We start from the raw sequence: 19,193 nt of genomic DNA, 5'->3' as shown, positions 1-19,193 counted from the left end.
GGATGTAAGTTTGACCCTGTGCTATGATGTGTCCCCTCTCCCAGGGAGGGGCTCCCAGGCCCCGAGGGCTGTGCCCACCCCCTGCACTGCTGTGGGGCAGCTCTGTGCACACCCTGCACTGCTGTGGGGCAGCTCTGTGCCCACCCCCTGCACTGCTGTGGGGCAGCTCTGTGCCCATCCCCTGCACTGCTGTGGGGCAGCTCTGTGCCACACTGTGCCCACACCCTGCACTGCTGTGGGGCAGCTCTGGGCACACCCTGCACTGCTGTGGGGCAGCTCTGGGCACACACCCTACACTGCTGTGGGGCAGCTCTGTGCCACGCTGTGCACACCCTGCACTGCTGTGGGGCAGCTCTGGGCACACACCCTGCACTGCTGTGGGGCAGCTCTGTGCCCACCCCCTGCATTGCTGTGGGGCAGCTCTGGGCACTCCCTGCACTGCTGTGGGGCAGCTCTGTGCCACGCTGTGCACACCCTGCACTGCTGTGGGGCAGCTCTGGGCACACACCCTGCACTGCTGTGGGGCAGCTCTGGGCACACACCCTGCATTGCTGTGGGGCAGCTCTGGGCACTCCCTGCACTGCTGTGGGGCAGCTCTGTGCCCACCCCCTGCACTGCTGTGGGGCAGCTCTGTGCCACGCTGTGCCCACACCCTGCACCTCTCACAGCAGCTGCCTTTTGCACTCTCTCCTCTGTGCTCCTGCTCCACTCATTAGCACCATGTTTAACAGTGAGCAAGAAGCTGCAAGTGAAAGGAAATTTTCCTTCAGAAAAGAAAAATGGGAAGAGTACTAGAGCATCTAATGAGATATATACAGTATACATAAATAGGTCAGTATTTTATTGAATCACTAAGGAACACCCTTTATAAAAGATTTTAAAAAAAGAAAACTGGGAGTTTTCTTCTTTAGATTCATGACCAGAATAGTAAAGTAGTGTCAAACATCACAGAACATTTGGATGCATCCATTAATAAGCAACAGGGAGTTTTATTTCTAGGAGCCAGGTAGGACTACGCTACCAGGTAATTAGTGAACTTGCCATCAACTACTGCTTCTGGTACCAAACTGAAAATTAAAAAAGTATTAGCTAGTCACTGTTTTCATTTCACCTCAGGAAGTCTGCAAGAGATACAATATTCCTTACTCAATGTATATAATCCCCAGACTTACTGAATGGAAACAAATCAGCCTCTCAACTTTTCTAATAATAAAAATTTTCAAGAAAGGAAGTGAAAAAAAATAGCAACCTTTATTCTCCCCCACTCCCCCTTGCAACTTTTTTCCCTTTTTAAGTCTAATTTTACCTCATTTCATGTTGCTACTGAAAAAGAGAGAAAGGAAAACAAATACAAAGAGAATAGAGCAAAAATTAAACTCTGTTTCTGCTCTTGGGAACCAAACAACGCTCGGTGGCTTTAAACAAGAGTTTCCATTCAGTGGGGAACTGGGTGATCCTGCATGCAGCGTAACACTGTGGAGCTGGGATTGCAATCAAACAGAAGGGAAGGAGCAGCAGCTGCTTTGGGAGCCCCAGAGGCTGCTGGAGGGCTGCAGAGCTGCTGACCCCCCAAGAGCCCTGCAGGCTCTCACTGCACTCACCCTCGAGCTCTGCAATGCCTTCAGCTCTCCTGAGCACACTCCCCATCACAAACCAATTTGTACCTCCCCTTCCTCTGCAGAATAACCCCAGAGTGCAGGGAAGCCATTGTACCACCGACATCAAATTTAACACTATTGAAATTATTGCATTCATAAACACTACTGAAATAATTTCATTCACAAACTCAAAATGCCCATGGAAGGCCAAATGACAACTGCACCAAGCTCACACCTGGATCCTCAGCCCGTGCCTCAGAGCCCTGTGGTGCCCCTGTAAAGCCTCCAAGTCTCCTGGAGGTTTGGCTCCAAGGATGGGGTTTCTATGAAAAACATTGCTTTGTATTGCTCCTTTAGGAGCACCAGGAACACAGAGAGTGGACAGAGCTTCAGGACCTGCTTGAAAGAGGTCTGAGGTAAGGCTCTAATTATACACAGCCCTAAGAGCACTGACAAGATTTAAAAATGCACAGCTCCCTGTAACAGGCATTTTGAACCATGTGGTCAAGCCAGTGTTGGCACCAAGCCTCCAACAAAGGTGCTGTCCCCTTTTCTGGTGGCCAGCAGTTCTGGCAAGCCTAAATAGAGGCTGATGTAGCAATTCCAATAGATCACAGTTTGTGTGCCTAAAGAAGGACCAAGCCCAGAAGCAGAGGCAGCTAGCTGCTTGTTCTCCCACCACCACAATTCCCAGCCCAACAGAGGAGTGCTGCAGCAGCACTGGCATCCCAAATCTCTGCTCCCCTGCACAGGTCTCCCTTTCCCTCTCACAGACAGGAGATTTGGGTTCTTTCTGCCTCTCTAGCACATCCATTTGTGGAGAGAGCTGTGACCAGGGGGACTCAGGCCTGCCATGACATCTCCAGCTCACACCTCCAGTGGAAGCCCCAAATCACTGCTGAAAGCAGGCAGACAGCTCCTGAGGGGGGCCCAGGAGACCCAAGGGATCACTCAATAACCCAGCTCACAGGGCACACCTATGCACTCAGCTTCTCACTCAGCATGAGAAACAGCAAACCCCATGCACAAGGGGAGCATGAATCAGCCATTTCTTGAGCAGGCTTGAAAAGAACAACCTACTCCATTGAAATGGCCCAGCAGCACAAGGGTTAATGCTGGCCAGGAAAGGATTCAGTGGAAACCCTTGGAAGAGCTGGGCTGGGAACTGCAGTGCAAACCACAAACAGGAGTGGGGACAGCTGATGTGTCACTGCTGCCCCATGGGTCACCAGCTGGCAAAATAGATTTATGCTTGTGAATATGGTAATACAAAGCCCAGGGCAAGCCTGAGCTCTTTACTGTCTCCAGATATTACAGCAGTGGAGACAGAAATTAAAAAAAAAATTAAAAATCACTGCTTTTGAAGTGTTTTCTTGACCTGCACTAGCACCTCTCACTTTAATATTTATTTGTTGACTAAGAAGAATCACTGAAGAAAGAAATAATTTCTTGGGGGAAAAAAATTATAAATAAAATAATTTTTTCAGTGCTTCTGGGTAGCTGGTGGTTCACCCCTTAAAACCAGAGGATTTCTGGGGAAGAGCAGAAGGGTCAGCCTAGAAGAAGGGTGACAATACTGACTCAAGATGATCAGGGAGGGGGGAAGCAGCTGCTGTGAGCCCCCCAGAATGAGAGGAGGGGTCCCCCAGGGCTGTGAGCCCCCAGAACGAGGGGAGGTGTCCCCCAGGGATGTTTTAACTTCCCAGAATGAGGGGAGGTGTCCCCCAGGGCTGCGAGCCCCCCAAACAAGGAGGGGGGAGCTTTGCCAGCCCGCGCTGCTGCAGCGCCTCTGGCGGCCAACAGGTGGCGTCACGGCACTCACGATAAACGCCATTTACTAGAGAAAGGTAATTTTGTAAAATATCCCTTTCTTTCTAAGCCAAAAGCCCAAGCCAACGATTTTTGTTTTCCTAGAAAAGTGACCCTGGATCTGAGGTGAAACGTCGGCCTTCCGTGAAACAGAAACACACTACCCCAACTGCATCAGCATGGGAGCACGGTGAGGAAATAAAGCTTCCAACTGGGCTCACCCACAGGCAAAAGCCCAAACAGCCGGGGCCAGCGAGGAAAGACTGGGGCCAGTGCCTCCACTCCCCTTCTCCTGCCTTTTGGGCTGGCCTTTAGTCTCCAGCGTTTAGAGCAGCATGGAGCTTTTCACGCTCCGTCAGCACACTTAACAAGCAGCGTGTGCAAACTCCTTGTTTGCAGAGGCAGTGCCTTGAGCATTTCCTTTCTGGCAGCGAAAAGGACCCTTTCTGGCCAGGACTGCAAGATTGCAGGAGGCTCAGGCTGCCCACCAAGCCTGGCAGGTATGGCCTGATCAGCCCGCAGACAGCAGCTTGCCCTGCTCACAGGTGAGACACAGCAGGGCCAGGGCCACCCCTGCTGCTGCCCCATGGCTGGCATCCCTCCATGGCTGGGATCCACGGCCAGTGGCACCCTCAGGCATGGCACCCACAGCCACTCAGTTTGCCTCACCAGCGCGAGGGACTCGTGTGCTCTCCAGCCCAGTCAGCACTGAGCACAGGCATTTGCACTCGTGGCTCCTGGGCCAGGAATGGGAATGATGCCTCTTTCTGCTAAATAAGCAGTGGAGGTTTGCCTTTTCCCTCACAGAGTCTCTGCAGGCCATGTCCTGCCCCAGGCTTCCAGCAAGAAGGGCTGAAAGATTTGTAAAAGCTCTTGGTGAGTAAAATAAGCCCCTCAAACACAGCCCTGCTGCTCTCAGTGCTGCTGAGCCACTGGAAAGCAAACTGAGTGCTACATCCCCACTCCAAAGAATGAGCTGCATGTTTGTACACATGCTGGGTGGGGTGCACAGAGTGGGTTTGGGGTGCAGCTGACAGCAACACCACCCCAAAAGCACCTGGAGCTGGATGGCTGTGACACACAACCCCATTGATCCCCAAGATGGGATCTGCACGGAGGACGAGCGAGAAGGACCAGTAAAACATGTGTGGGTCGTGCTGACAGCCTGTCCCACGCTCCCAGAGCCTTTCCAGCTGCAACAGGGAATGAACACAACTCCCACCTGCAACACAACCACACCTTCTTAGGGGGGCCCTTCACATGGGCCCACAGCAACAAGAAATAATAAAAACACCGGTGTTTAAAGAGCAGGTTCTGATGCCAAGGGTTGAGTGGTGACCAGCAGCACTTCCCCCATGACCAAGAAGGGACAGAAAGGCTGGCCTCCAGCCTCAGTGAGAAAGCACAAGAAGAGCTGGCATCCCTCCTGACTCTCTTCTGGAGGCCAGCTGAGTCTCAGTGATGCAGCACTCACCTTTGCTGGGCTCTCCCAGTTCTGCAGAGGCTACAGCTGCAGCAGGAGCCCTGCTCTGAGCCCTGCAGTCAGAGGTGACTATGCCCCCTGCCATGGCACTGCTCTGCCTGCCTGGGCAACAGCAGAACCCTCCCTTCAATCCCTGCTGTCATTTGGAAAAGCTGTTTCTGCAGCACCCAGCCTGTTTCCTGTCTCTGAGGTGAGTGACCCCTGGGCTGGCACAGTCCCCAGCCCAGCAGCACAGGGCTCCCAGGGTGGTTTGTTTTACAGCACAGCAGGAGCTGCTTACGCAGGGCAGGGCTCCCGCTCCTGTGCCCACCTGGATCCCTGCCCAGACTCACCGAAACCACCTGTGTTACAGCAGTAGGACAGTGGCAAATTCAAGAGCCTCAGAGTGCCGAGCAGATATGGGGGAATATTTCAGCTTCATGGTTTCTCAGTGCTACGCACACACTCCTTGAAGAAATCCCTTCAAACTGTCTGCTCCCAAACAACCTATATACATCACTGGCCCCAAAGATGACACTTGATGAAAGAGCCTTACAAAACCAATCCTCACATTTCAGCCAGCAGAGCATCCAAGTGCACGGCCAAGCCAAGCCAAACAGCACTGCTCTGGCCTGGCAGTGTGTGTACGTGGCTTGCAATGCCCATTGTTGCTCCATCCCAGAGAATGAGTCACCCTCCCCAGGGCTGTGCCTTGCCCCCGCACGCACGTTTCGCAAGGCTCCTGCCTTTATAACAGCGTGGTGCTGCTCCTGGCAGATCGCTGGGCTGCCTGCAGAGCCACGGGCAGCAGCCAATCCTCCTCACCATGATTCTCCTCCTGCAGTACTTCTTCATGCTGGCCACAGACCTGGTGCTGGCCATGACCCTCTCGTGCCTCTTCTACGCCTTCGCGTGCGCCTCCATTGCGTTGCTGACCTGCTGCGCCATCGTCTTCTCCTTCGGCAGCACCGAGAGGAGCGCCGACGTCAAAGGGAGAGCCATCGTCATCCTAGTGTCCAACAGCTCCATCGGCAGGATGTTTGCAAGGAACCTGGACAGAGCAGGCTTCGGGGTGTCTGCTGCTCAGTGGCCTGCCCGGGAGGAGAGGACAGTGACACAAGAGTGCCCATCCAACAAGGAGGTAGCCCAGCTGCACCTGACCGAAGATGAGTATCAGAAGACAGTGAAAACCTTCATAGAAAGCCACTTATCCCTGAAAGGTAACCAACCTCTAGGGCAAACTTGTGGGTTGTGCCTACTGTAGAAATTAAAATGCACAGGATTGTGAGGTCGTAGTTCAGCAAATGAGGAAGGCAGGAATGCTTTAGCAAATGGTAATAACACTCTAACTGCAATGCATTTTGTTGTGCAAAACAAAAATTTTGCTTTTTCCAGGGGAAAGAGCCTGCTTTGGTGGCTGTGAAAGGCCCCAGCAGACCCCAGTCCCTGAAGGAAGGCAAGGTAGGCCAAGGAAGGAGGGGGAGAAGGTCCTATCAAGGCACAGAGGTCTGGACTTGCTCTGAGAAGAAAACACAGAAACGAACAATGGGGAGCAAAGCCTAGACAGTGACCTCAGGTGAAGGAACGTGTCTGATCTTTAATCTCTTCTGGATTAAAAAGGAACCCAGCTGAGCTCCCTCTTGGCTTCCCGGCTGCTGTGGGATTCCTAAGAGTCAGGTCAGAGCTTTATGTGGCAGGCTGGGACAGAGTCCCTGAGCCACGCTGCCATTGTTCCTGTGCGTGGCAGGCTGGGACAGAGTCCCTGAGCCACGCTGCCATTGTTCCTGTGGGAATACAGGAGTGAAGGCAGCCTGCAGAGCTCACGTGGGACAGCACGGGGCAGGTGTCCCGCTGAGGGCACGGCTGTGGGCACTGCTGGGCTACGGGGTTACAAGGGAAGAGGCCAAGCCCTCTCCTGCTCTGCAAGCCCACCTAAGGGCCCTGGGAGCCGCAAAGCTCTCTCCTTCCCCATCCCTCTGCTCCTGGCTCTCTCTCTGCGGTCTCTGCAAGGCTCCCCTTGGGCTCTCCCCGGGCAGCCTGCTGGCATCTCAGAGAGCACCCCCGTGTCCCCAGGACAAGTAAGAGCCTTGGTACCGCTGCCCAGCACTGAAAGCTGTCTCTGTGCTCCCAGGCCCTGCAGAGGAAGGACATGTTGGAGGTCAGAGCACGCCCAGGAAGGCTCCAGCACTGCAGACGCCCTTGGAGGGGCAGTAGGGACCCCTGGCAGCCCCTGCAGCTGCTCAGGACACAGCTCCCTGCAGTGCCCTTCTCTCAGCAGCCCAGCACCAGCAGTGCCTCTGCAGCTCTGCATGGCCCAGGACGCACCCCCAGCTCACTGCCTGCGTGCAGGCTCCACAGATGGCTCCCTGCACGCCAGCAGCGGGCTCCACACCGAGTGCTCAGCTGCCTGCACGAGCATTTTGGCTCATTTACCCCAGGAAAATTACTCTGCTAAAACCTTCTTGTGTGGACAGGGCCTAGAAGCTCCCCAAGCTGAGCATCAGCATAATCCTGCTCTGGAAATGAACAACAGAGGCTTTCTTAACCAGTAATGATCTGTGGGAGCTGGTGATTTCTGTGGGCCTGTGCTGTTCTAATGAAATGAGGCTCCAGCACAGTGATACCTGTCTTCTTTTGCTCTTGACTAGTTTGGTCCCCCTGCTAGTTAAAGGCTTTTGCTGGTGTCACGTTGTTTTGACAGGGGGATCTGTCGTAAGATCCGTGAGGTTTTACATTTAGGATCTCCTGCATAATATTCACATCACAGATGTGGATGTTGAAATGTATTTCCCAAGTGCTGACCCAATTGCATGGCAGATCAAAGCAGTAAGTTGGGAGGGAAAAGAAAAATAAAAATAAGAGAAAAATAAAAAGAGAAAGAAAACCTCACTGTTTTCTTGGGTTTCTTTGTTTACAGTTTTGAGTGAGTGCTGATATTCATTTTGCAAAATTTACCGTGGTATTTTTGGCATGGGTTAGGTGAACATGAACACTCACCACCAATAATAATGAAAGAATTTAAACCAAATCTAAAACCTACATTGGTGGGTCCCCACATGCAGTTTGGTCAGCAGGATCTGGACAAGGGCAGGAGAAGAGTTAGTGCTGTAGGGCAGAACCATTACACAATCTTCGCTATTTAGAAACTTCTCTTATGCACTTTGTGTGTGCCATTTTTAGTTCCTAAAGAAAGGAACCTTTGCTAGTTTTTTATGGGTTTTGGTCTTTTTTTTTTGATTACTTGTCCCTATAGGAGGTTTTTACCATTGTATCTTTGCTATAGTAAATAAAAAAATACTTGTTCTATATAATGAAATCTTTTAAAATTCATCTTAGATGCCTTTCAAGGTAACACAGTGAAGACAGAATCCCCCAGCCATGGTTGCTTCAAGAATTAAAATAGTTATGATAGCTAAGATAATCTACTTTTCATTCTAGTACAGGCCCAGCAACTCAAATTTTCAGGCAGGCTAGCACCTGTATTTTGCAGTGACTGTACAAGTTAATAAGATGCTACCAGGCCTAAGGAGAATGTAACAAAGACACAGAGAAATGCAAGCCAGCCCCCTTCCAAATTCTTCCTTTGCTGTGTGATAGCTTAGCTCAGTTCATAAAAAGCCTTTAGTGCTTCTGGCTTTTAGCCTTTGGTGCCTTTAGATCAGATATTCAAACTTTCTCTGTGACCAAGAGGTCAAAGAGACAGAGGGAAGAAGAGGAGAGAAGGAGTTTGATTGCTCACCTGCAGCAGCTGAGCCTGCAGTGTCAGGTATTGCAAGAGCCCCTGGCATGGTGTCCAAGCCCTCTGTGATGTGCTGCTGGTGGAACTGCTGTGCTGTGCTGCTCTGGGCAGGTGCCTGGAAACGCTGGCAGTGCCTCAGCAGCCTCGGGAGGGACTGCAGCGAGGGTGGGGCAGGGCAAGGAGGAAAGGAGCAGGGATGGGCAGAGCCCAGAGACAGCACCCTGACCTGATACACAGGGCTCAGAGAAGCAGAGGGCTCCCCTTTACCTGCTGGAGCCCCTGCTGTCACAGCTCCCGGGGTTCATCTTCACACACAACAGCCCCAGGCTGGGCTAAGCCAGCACTGCCTGGGCACAGCATCACACAGCTGGCTGACTGGGAGGGGCCAAGGGACACCTTCCACTAGAGCTGCCTGCTCAAAGCTCATCCAGCCTGGCCCTGGACGCTTCCAGGGATGGGGCATCCTCTGTAATTCCCCAGGTTCCCACAGGAGAGATGATCCTTGATGTGAGCAATGCCTCACACTGCACAGCCTTCCTTGGTTTGTTCAGATCTCTGCTATGCTGAAGCTGCTTACGCAGTTCTGTTGGTTTTCACTGCGTCAGGATTTCATGTCTTGTACCTGGACCTCAGATAACACCTGACAACTGCTGGGTTCTTAGGTGCTTACCATCTTCCATCTCTGTCCCTGTCTCTCAAACAGGAAGGACAATAACCTCTGCACAAGCAGAGGAATAACTGATGCAAATTAATAACATTAATTCCTAAATAAACACACTCTCACCACCACACTGCACCATGGTTTCCAGACCAGTAGCAAATGCATGTTCCAAGCCTTGCTCTGCAGGCTCCAAAGGGCTGGAAAGAGCTGCCTGTGCAGACAGCCAGGCCAGTGGGAGTTATTGAACTGTCATCCTCGGCCATCTGTCCCCATCTCCATGTTGCTGTTGGCAAAGCAGCTCTCATGACCTCTCCCTGAGTGAGTGCAGATCACCTTATCATGGGATCAGTTTAAATAGGTGTGCTAAGCCCTGTTAATGCAGCTCATTACTTTCCTCTGTGCGCCGTGGGACACTGATGCAATCTCTGAGCAGGGCTGCCAGGGCAGGCAGGCCAGCCTGGGCAGCTGGCTCTGGTCAGGAGGGTGGCACAGCTCAGGGACACGCTGCCACAGCTGGTCCTGCTGAGGAGGGTGGCACAGCTCAGGGACACACTGGCACAGCTGATCCTGGTGAGGAGGGTCAGGGACACGCTGGCACAGCTGGTCCTGGTCAGGAGGGTGGCACAGCTCAGGGACACGCTGCCACAGCTGGTCCTGGTCAGGAGGGTCAGGGACACACTGGCACAGAAGGTCCTGCTGAGGAGGGTGGCACAGCTCAGGGACACACTGGCACAGCCAGTCCTGCTGAGGAGGGTCAGGGGCACACTGGCACAGTGGCTGCAGGGTGCCAGCAGCCCCCTGGTTCCTCGGGCAGTCTCCACCTGTCCAAGAGGCCAGGCTGCTTTCGCACCTCTGCTGTGCAGCAGGCAGCAGTGGTAGATGCTCTCCTGGTACTTTCCCTTGCCTTGCACCTCTCCTTCAGCATTCCCAGACTTTAGCTGGCCACAGTTTGATCCAGAATGGCTCTCTGGGGACACAGACCCAAAGAAAGACCCTACTGCGAGCCTGGACAGGAGACAGAAACATGGGAACTGCTGCCTTGTGTGGTGTTCACACTGTAGAAGCTCTTCTCTTCCTAAGGATGCCAGGGTGGCTGATGAGGTTATTTTATCGGAAGGTAACCCTTACTCACTGTCCATGCTGTGCTTTCCTTAGGACAAAGGCAAGGCCACCCAGCCATTCCTACTCTCAGAGCAGAGAGAAAGCCCAGCTTTCTTGTGGAACAGCCTGGCTTAGTGCGTGCCACGAGCGGCCGTTCCCACAGCCTCAGAGATGGATTGAACAGATGCAATAATCATTGACTGCAATAAACTACAAGGGAGTAGGAATGAATAAAGCAAACAAAATCATATACTCATGCAATTTTAAAGAGTACTGCATTATTTAACTTCACTCAGCTACAACAACTGTAGGCCACCTTGGACAAATCAGCCCATTTTCCAAGCTGTAAATGACCACGTTTGGACTTAGGAATGAAATGCATAATTTTTGCAGCTATGCTTTTGTGCCTTTAATGGGGGTTATCCAGAAGTTTTTGAAAAACTGGCTTGCAATTATATTGCCTTCCTGTTTCTTGGGGATTTATCAAAACCAGAGAAGCACTTTGATACCACAGCATCAGGGCTATGAAACAGCCCAGAGAGAGAAAACAGACCTCATTCTGTTTTCCTCTATAGGCTGGGAGGAGTTATTTTAAGATGAAGGGGAGTTCCCCACTCAAAGCATCTTTTTAAAAATAGGAGTCTGTGCATCATCTAGAGTCAAGGTGTCTTTTTCTTTTTCCAAAGGAAGCCCTGCATCCAGTAACTCTGGGCACTTTATGGGAGGCAATTCCCACTTCCTTAAAGTGGTTTTGTATTCTCCTGTTTCAACAGACAAGTTTTCCACCAAGCACTGAGCACCCAGGCCATGCACATGGACCCTCCTGATTAAAGGGTTGCACAAGCCAGGAAAGCTGCAGCAACACTTGCCCCTCATCCCCATCCCTCGCTCACTGCCAGTGGGCAGAGCCCATTTGGGTTCAAAACCTCCATCCCAAAGCTTTGCTTTTTTGCTTGTGGGTGGCCAGAGGACCACTGCTGGCAAACCAAGACCTTTAAGCAGTAACTACAAGTGCCTGTTGTCTTGCCCTACGTTACAAAGGGGGTTGTTTATCTGGCTGCACTCAGAACACATTGCCATGCTCACCACTAACACCAGCCATGAGGACGAGATGCAAAGAGGAGGAGGTGAAAGAGCCAAACACTGCCAAGGTCTTTTTTATCATTCTTCTAAATTTGCTGTTTGCAGACAGGAACAGAAGTGGAGCATTTCCCAAAAAGAAACCAAACAAAGCCCAGGCAGTTGGATGCTTATGTTAGACTGGCTCTTAAATTCTGCCAGAAGCCATTTTTAGCATCCTAAACCAGCATCCTCTTCACACTGCCCCCACTTAGCTCATGTGAATTTTAGTCCTAAACCACAAGTTCATCTTACAACAAGATTACAACAAGACAAGAGTTTGATTTCCAAACTGCATCAATCATTACACCACACAAGACTGAAGAGTATTTTTAGAGACTGCCAAAAAGACATCTGTATTTATGATATGTCATTCTTTAAACAAGTGATCAACTCCTTTTCATGCAACTGCAGTGGCAGGATTGGAGACCCTGCAAAGGAAAATAAACCCAAAGTATCTGGGAAGCTATTTATTTATCACTTATGCATGATGCTAAACTAATCTCTGATTCTGGAAGCCATTGGAAATAATCACAGGTGTAACATAACCTTTACACTAATTTAAGAACTTCCCAGACAAGAGATTAGCTTTGCAGTTTAGAGACGCTGTCTTTTATTAACCAGAGCTGGGCAGCTTCTGATCAGAAAATGTTTTTGAAAAATACGAGGATTGAAGCCCAAAGAGTTCTACAAATCTGTGTCTTTTCCAAAAAATGCAGTTTGCCAAAGTGTGCATGTGCACCTGGATGCTTTTACTCTACCCCTTACCTCAGTCCTTCAGAAAAGCTTTCTAGAGGTCAGTTTTAACAGGGAAAGGGAATCAAGTGAGAGAAAATATTTCTGCAGCTCTGCTTTCCCATATTACACTGTTTGGAGACAGAAACCTGCTGAACAGTTCTAACACATATGCTCAGAGACTTAATTTGAATTATGCGGTAAAACTGAATGTGCATAAAAATGGAACACTTCTGTATATGATAATTGGAACACTTCTGTATATGATAATTAAATACTTCCCTAATATAAATAAATTATCTTTGTGGTTACACAACGTCTGAGTAGATGATTTATTTTAAATCTACTCTGTTCATATTGCCTGTTTAACAGACTGTTTTCCCAACACTTGTGCTGCAAACTCCAAGGTAACACAGAAGGATTGTGTGGCATTTTCAGCAGGAAAAGAGGGACCAGAACAAACTCTTGTGTGGAGTTCTCCTTGCAGCAGGACAGAGCACTTGGCCAGGTCCATGGTCAGCTCAGCCCTGGAGCTTTGCTTTGGCACTGCACGGATCCTCTGCTTTCCTGAGGGGAAAAGCCTGCCAGGTACAGCCAATGGCACTAAAGCTCTTAATTACCCCAACACAGAGCTGAATTTCATCCCTTGGTAGGCTGACTTAGAAATACTGACTTCAAAAAGTGGCATCAGTTTAGGCCAGGCAACCATCTGCCACCAGAGGGTTAAAAATCAACATGTTTTACACATTATTGAATTTTAAATGCAGGTGGTGAAAACATTTTAGACCTGATGCTTCATTATCATTAGTCAAATAATTTGTTCTGACTATGTCATAAAAAAAAACATTTAAAAAAGGATTACCTCCCTTCTATTCTTGGGTGCCTTCTCCTGGTCTCTAGAACTACATTTATTCTTAAGCATTCACTCCTCTGGTTTGGTCAGATAGCTTGCAATCCATGAGCTGTCTGATAAGGAATTACACTGCCAGGCAGCATTAATTTCTAACTCCTGATTGGATGTAACTTTCTAAACCAACAGACTGAGGCACAACAAACAGTTACTTTCAATAACTATTGTTATTGAACAGTATTCCTATTTCCTCCCACAAAAACATTTCTCACCACAGAACCATTCCCAGTGGTTAATCCAGACATTTACACCTGTATGTGTCTGTCTGGCACAACACCTGGCTGCTTCTCTCATTCCCTTTTCCCTCCAGATCTCATTTAAATCCCATTCTGCCTGGTCCTCAATGTAGACACCTAACAAACACCACAGAAGTCCATTTAAACCTTACAGCAGAGCCAAAATATAGTAGCCCAGAAAGTTTTTGATTTTTCTAATCCTGTTCTGGATCTGAACTGCACTTTTCCTGTAGGAGTCCAGGTGCCTTTCATTACAGCCTTGTTTTGCCCACTCCCATTTTAAGTGGCCATTATTAAATTAACTGAGGTGTCACCAATCTAAAGCTAAAATTCCTTTCAGATCTCTTACCTTCCTTTCCTTCCCTGGGGCCACCTTTGTGGTTTCATATTAAATATACTAAAAATGCATTTTCTCTCTTTTGTTGCTATCCAAGACTTGCACAAAATCAGGAAAGCTTTTAGTCCTCATCAGAGATTTGAATTTCCATCCTGTTTTAAATTATGAAGGGCACATTTTCCAATGAATAAACACACTAATGGAAAACTCCCGAGCATTCCCCATACCCATACACCCAGCATTAACTAATTTACCAGGTATCAAACTGCAAAGGGAGGGACCAGGTCCTTATCCATCCATTCAGGAGCAGCAGACTGCAGTGTTATATAAATAAGGTCCAGAAAATAAAAATACAGGCAGAAATAGGAGAATAAACTACAATCTAAAATGATTAAAGAAAAGGTCTACAATAACACAGAGCAGGCCAGCCCCCAGATGTTTGGATGCCAGCAGCAGAGGTGACAGGAGGAGTGCTCCCACTGTCCCTCTGCTCTCTGCATGCCTCTCTTCAGAGCCCTGAGCAGATTTTGATTCATGGCACCAGCTCCAGGGCACGGATCACGTCTGCGTGCGTCACTCATGGGGACACGATGCAGAACAGGTCACTGCAGTGACTCTGCCACTCAGCCACGGCAGCAGGGGGCAGGGGAGCTGCTCCCAGCTCTGCTTCCTGAGGGGCAGCCCGGCCAGCGCTGACAAGGACAGTGCTTGGCCAGGCAAACGTCACCTGAGCTTTGCCAGGGCTCTGGCTACAGCCCTAGGGAGGCGCCTTCCTTCCTTCACACCTTGTCCTGCCTCTCTCCAAGGCAGTGCCCTTCCTCAAGCAGCAGGTCACCACAGCACCCAGCCTTCCCTGTCCCATGGATGCACTGGAGCAGCCACCAGGTTCCTCAGAAATATGGCTCCTAGGCACACACTGCGTTTCTATGGGTCAGAGCCCCTTGGCTTCTGTTTTGAAGTTACACAAGCAAACAGAAAAAAAATCCAAGATATTCACTATGGCACAGACAGAAGTGCCCCAGCTCTCATTCATTTTTTTTCTACTGAGTAAAAAACTTTTATACCTGAATATGCCCCCGTGTGATGTTTGGATGTAATAGCTTGGCATTACAAAGGAAATAAGCGCCTTAAAGAGAAGAGGTCTCATTCAGGGATGGTTTCTAATAAGTGTAATTTGATTTTTCCTCAAGCAAATTTCTTGGAAAATACTTCCCTTGCTTTGCTTCTAAGAAAAGCAATTTGCTAACATTTGTCTGATCATAAAATTGATTTGACCTTCTGCAAATAATCTGACTTCCCAGTGGGCTGCTGAACTTTCTGAAGTGCAATAGGTTGTTCATAGAACACAGCTTTCTCTTGTTTATTCTGAATAGCCTCTTTGTATAACTGATGGAAACACTGCCAAAGCTTTTGCAAAAACAACTTTAAGGAAGTGGTAAAAACTAAAGATTTGAAATGTAGTAACACATTTCAGCGGACAGAAAGGGAGAATGGCTACCTGTGAACCAGCTCTGTTGCTCATGCTGGCAGTGTTGCACAGCAGGGACTGCTGCTATTGAGCTCGTTGCCCTCGGGTTCCTAATGAGAGTGAGTTACAGGCGGCAGGATTTCATCAGTGGCTGCTGCGTCTCTGGAGCAGCGTGCCCGGGTGCTGGGAAAGCTCTGGGTGAGCTGGCCGAGCTCCCAGCCTGCTCTGTGCTTCGCTTGGCAGGCATGTACGGGCAGATGAGGAAGCCGTCCATCCTGATCTGGGACGAGGGGGCTGCGGACACACAAGCGTCCTGCGAGGGCAGGAGCGCTCCCAGGGCGCCCCGCAGGAACCGCCTGCTGCGCACAGGTACAGCTCACACCCTGCCCCGACTGCAGCAGGGCACGGCCTTTGCAACGCTGCAGCCAGCACAGCGCTCCTGGCTCAGTATTCTCCCCACAACTTCAAAACAAAGCCCTTGTTTGTGCCCACTTCTCACCACACAGCTTAAAGTGGGGCTTTAAAGGTTTTAGCTAATATTCTGGAAAAGTGCTGCTCTTTCAGACTGGACTTTTAAAACAGACTACCTGGGTAGGACAGAGCCAACACGCCCAAAATCAGCTCTGCAGAGCTCCCACTGTCCCAGGGACCAGCTGAGTTCCCTCCTCCTGACACAGCAAATAAAACCCCATGGCTCCCATCAGCAAAATGCAGTTCAGTAACTGGCAGCACCAGGCTGTTATCAGATGGCAGAAATTCTCCTCTGGTTTGCTCTTCCTGTGGAAAATACTGCTGGCTTTAGCATGCACTTGGAAGAGCTGTGTTGTCAGTTGTTTGTAGGAAGGAAGACTTCCTGATTAGAAATAACACTCTAATTAAAGCATGGCTTTATTTATGTTACATTCATTTGTAGTAACTTATTCAGTTATAAATGAAAAGCAATAATATTTAATTTTAGCTGTGTGTGAAACCTCTTCTGTGAGGCTGCCACCACTGGAAAGGTGTTCCCTGGGCTTGTACAAGCCTCCACAACACAGGCAGGTTCTGGCCCTGGGCAAGGGATGGACCCCGTAAAAGGGGTCCCTGCACCCCGTAAAAGAGCAGTAACAAAAATAAAACTGCAAGAGCAGGCAGCTAAATACTCCTTCATGAAATAGCAGGAAAAAGTAGGCATCTCCTCCTTTCCCAAGTGATAAGATGTGGAATATGTGCCAGAAAGATGAGGTAAACAATCAAGAAATACCCAAGTACCTCCAGGGTGGTCACTGGGAATCCAAAGCCCATAGAGGCTGTGCTAAAAAAGCTTTTATTTGATGCATTAATGTTATCTTTAGCTATTGAGTTAGTGTCATTTTTCTATTAGCAGCTCTCTGCATCTCAGTCCTGTGTCACCCAGTGACCTGTGTCCTGACTCTCCTGAAGAGAAGCCCACAGCTGCTCGTGCCTCTGCTGAAGCCCAGAAAGTGACAGGTGAGGCAGCACCTCCCAGCTCAGTTACCTGCCAGAGGTAACCTGCACCTCCTGCTCCTCTGCTGGGGCAGGGAACGGGTCCCAGCGGTGGCAGAGGGCTGGGGGACAGCCCGGGGGCAGCCCGTGCAGCACGGTGACACCCCAGGGACGCTGCAGGGAGGGGTCCCAGCGTGGCAGAGGGCTGGGGGACAGCCCAGGCAGGGGCAGCCCGTGCAGCACAGTGACACCCCAGGGACACTGCAGGGAAGGGTCCCAGCGGTGGCAGAGGGCTGGGGGACAGCCCAGGGGCAGCCTGTGCAGCACGGTGACACCCCAGGGACGCTGCCCCTCTGCCCCAGTGTGGCCCTGAGGAGTCCAGCCCTGGGCACAGCAGTGCACTCACATCAGCAGCAGACACAAAACCAGCCAGCTCAGCCTCCAGCACTGAGGCAGACCATTTACTGCTCTCCAGCACCTCGCTGGATTTTAAGATGCACAATAGTCACCCTTAAAGGGCAACCCCCAAATATCCTGTATCTGTTCACTGCTGGACCATCTCTCCCCAGCTCCTGTATTCTCACTGCTTCAGGCTCCAAAGGCCCTTGAATTCCCTTTCATCCAGCACATGGCTGGAAGAGCAATCAAAATGGTCCCCAACATCCCTGCTTGAAAGGATTCGCCCAGAGCACTCTGTGATTCTCTGGTCCAAGCTTTGGGACAGGAGAGAAAACAGAAAACAAATTAAAACCAGAAAATAAAAAGCCAGGCAGCTGATGATGTGACCTGCCAGCGTCCCCAGTGGGCAGTGTGATCTTTTCTGGCCAGAGGGGAGAGGGTCCCTGGCTCTGATGTAGCACTCCTGCAGGTGCCTGACTCTCAGCAGCACCTTGGGCCTGCTGAGTGTTGGGTGAGGCCACAGGGCAGGCTCTGATGCTGCATGGGGCACAGAGCTGGCTGAGCCTGTGTCACCAGTGCCCGCTGCAGCAGCTGGGCTGGGGCACCCCGTGCCCAGGGAAATGAGCAAACAGCCCCAAAGAGCTCAAACCCTCCTGCTGTCTTCCAGCCAGCAAGGCAACCCACCGGGCACTGCACACTGGCACTGCCACACCACAATGGAAAACGGAGCGTAGCTGGGATCACAAGTGACAAACTCCTTGCAGCAGGGGATTATGAGCAGTGACTTCAATTGCAAGCCAACAAAAAACCGTGGATGAAGACAGACAACACCTTCAGAACCATGACACAGGTCTGCAGCTCCCTTGCAAGTCTAATCTGTAAGGAAGAGAACCCCAAGACATTGAAATTTTGGGTTGTTCATTACAGTGCTGTACTGTGCACACTGGGATATGCACAGAGGAAAAAACATCTGGGGGTGAAAGGAAATAAAGGAAGAACTCTGCTGGGAAGCAAAATGCTAGGGCTGGGTTTTCATTATCTAAAGGCACAACTCAGAACTGCCTGACTGATGATAAGAGATGTCACCCTCCCAGGGAGCTGGATCCAGGGAGGAAAAGGAAAGCTTTCAAAACAGCTCCTGTAAGACATTAAACCAGCTTAATATCAAATCATTCTGGAAACAAACATTTTAATTCTGTAACATCAAAGCACTGAGAGAGAACATGCTAAAGCAGAAAATTCCTGAATTATAAGCTCGAGGTTTTAGTCTTCACACATTTGGCAAATAACCAGTTACATGAATAATGCCAAACCCATATATTCTGCAGAATATCCCAGGAAATGTTTCCTTTAGTCAGAATCCTGCTCTGAGCCAGCGCTGTCAACTCGCTCAGTGCAAAATCCCATTCTGTGCACAAAACCCTGCACAATTTCAGCTGATAACCATTATTTTTCTCCTCCAAAATACGGCAGGGGACATGTGTGGGCTGCTGCATGGCTCCTGCTTCTCTCCCAACGTGACCTTCAAGCAAAGGACGGTGCCTGCTTGTGCACCCCGCAGTACTCAGGGTCTGAAATCAGAGGCATTATGTGAGCAAAGCTCCTGAAGGCCTCAGTGGAAGCTTTGCTGGCCCGAGGACTTGGGAATGGCCTATGTCTGTTTATAAAGCTTTCCAGTCCCCTGGGATACAGGGAACCACTGTGTGCAAGCATAAATTATCACAGTGAGGCAATAGCACCATGAGATAAATCATAATATAACTGCACTGAAAAGTGTGTTTAACACAAATTAGCGATATCAAACTAACACCGAAGTTACAGACTGCTGAAGCTGACTAAGGGATCTGAGTGCCCAGATGCTTTTAATTTGAGTGGCAATGAGGGATTTGAACTCCTTCAATGGTGCTGAATGTTTCATTACTAACGTGTAACACAAACATGAAAGCAACTGCCTTCTCAAGCCTACAAACCTGGCCAAAAGATTCTGGCAACATCTTTTTAGACACATCTCCCCAAGCATACAGCCATTAAAATTAGAGATTCAGAAAATCATGAAAGTATTCCAAGCTTTAATAAATGCTTTCAGGAAAAAATCCAACAATTCCAACATGTTTTTCAATAGATCACTTTGATCCATTTAATGAAAATGTAATTGGGCATAAAAGTCTGCTAA

General features: G+C 49.7%; 2 protein-coding genes across 7 annotated transcripts in view; one reads left to right on the top strand and one right to left on the bottom strand.

Moving 5' to 3' along the window:
- Nucleotides 1–19,193, bottom strand: part of PAK5 (p21 (RAC1) activated kinase 5) — a 151,024-nt gene that overhangs the window by 98,565 nt on the left and 33,266 nt on the right. The gene's annotated exons all lie outside the window — the stretch shown is intronic.
- Nucleotides 5,631–18,596, top strand: LOC102063240 (dehydrogenase/reductase SDR family member 9). Of its 6 annotated transcripts, none has more exons than XM_074536607.1 (4): nt 5,631–6,089; nt 15,419–15,544; nt 16,542–16,645; nt 17,688–18,596. In XM_074536607.1, exons 1-3 carry the CDS (start codon nt 5,696–5,698, stop codon nt 16,640–16,642), a joined length of 621 nt encoding a protein of 206 aa, XP_074392708.1. In that variant the 5' UTR covers nt 5,631–5,695; the 3' UTR covers nt 16,643–16,645; nt 17,688–18,596. The 6 variants fall into 6 exon arrangements, 5 of the variants coding, with proteins under 5 accessions (XP_074392708.1, XP_074392706.1, XP_026649115.1 ...); XM_074536605.1 differs by having other exon boundaries at nt 16,539–16,645; XR_012579351.1 differs by lacking the exons at nt 15,419–15,544; nt 16,542–16,645; nt 17,688–18,596 and adding exons at nt 6,265–6,445; nt 7,001–11,122.

This window comes from Zonotrichia albicollis, chromosome 3 (assembly GCF_047830755.1).
Source record: "Zonotrichia albicollis isolate bZonAlb1 chromosome 3, bZonAlb1.hap1, whole genome shotgun sequence".
Classification (NCBI taxonomy): domain Eukaryota; kingdom Metazoa; phylum Chordata; class Aves; order Passeriformes; family Passerellidae; genus Zonotrichia; species Zonotrichia albicollis.
Note: the sequence above shows the minus strand (reverse complement) of the source record. Positions and strands in the feature narration are given on the sequence as shown.

Coding starts and splice junctions, on each gene's coding strand:
- LOC102063240 (XM_074536605.1), top strand. CDS start 5,696: ATGATTCTCCTCCTGCAGTACTTCTTCATGCTGGCCACAGACCTGGTG. Junction 6,090..15,418: donor AAGCCACTTATCCCTGAAAG/GTAACCAACCTC, acceptor TTCGCTTGGCAG/GCATGTACGGGCAGATGAGG. Junction 15,545..16,538: donor GAACCGCCTGCTGCGCACAG/GTACAGCTCACA, acceptor TTTTTCTATTAG/CAGCTCTCTGCATCTCAGTC.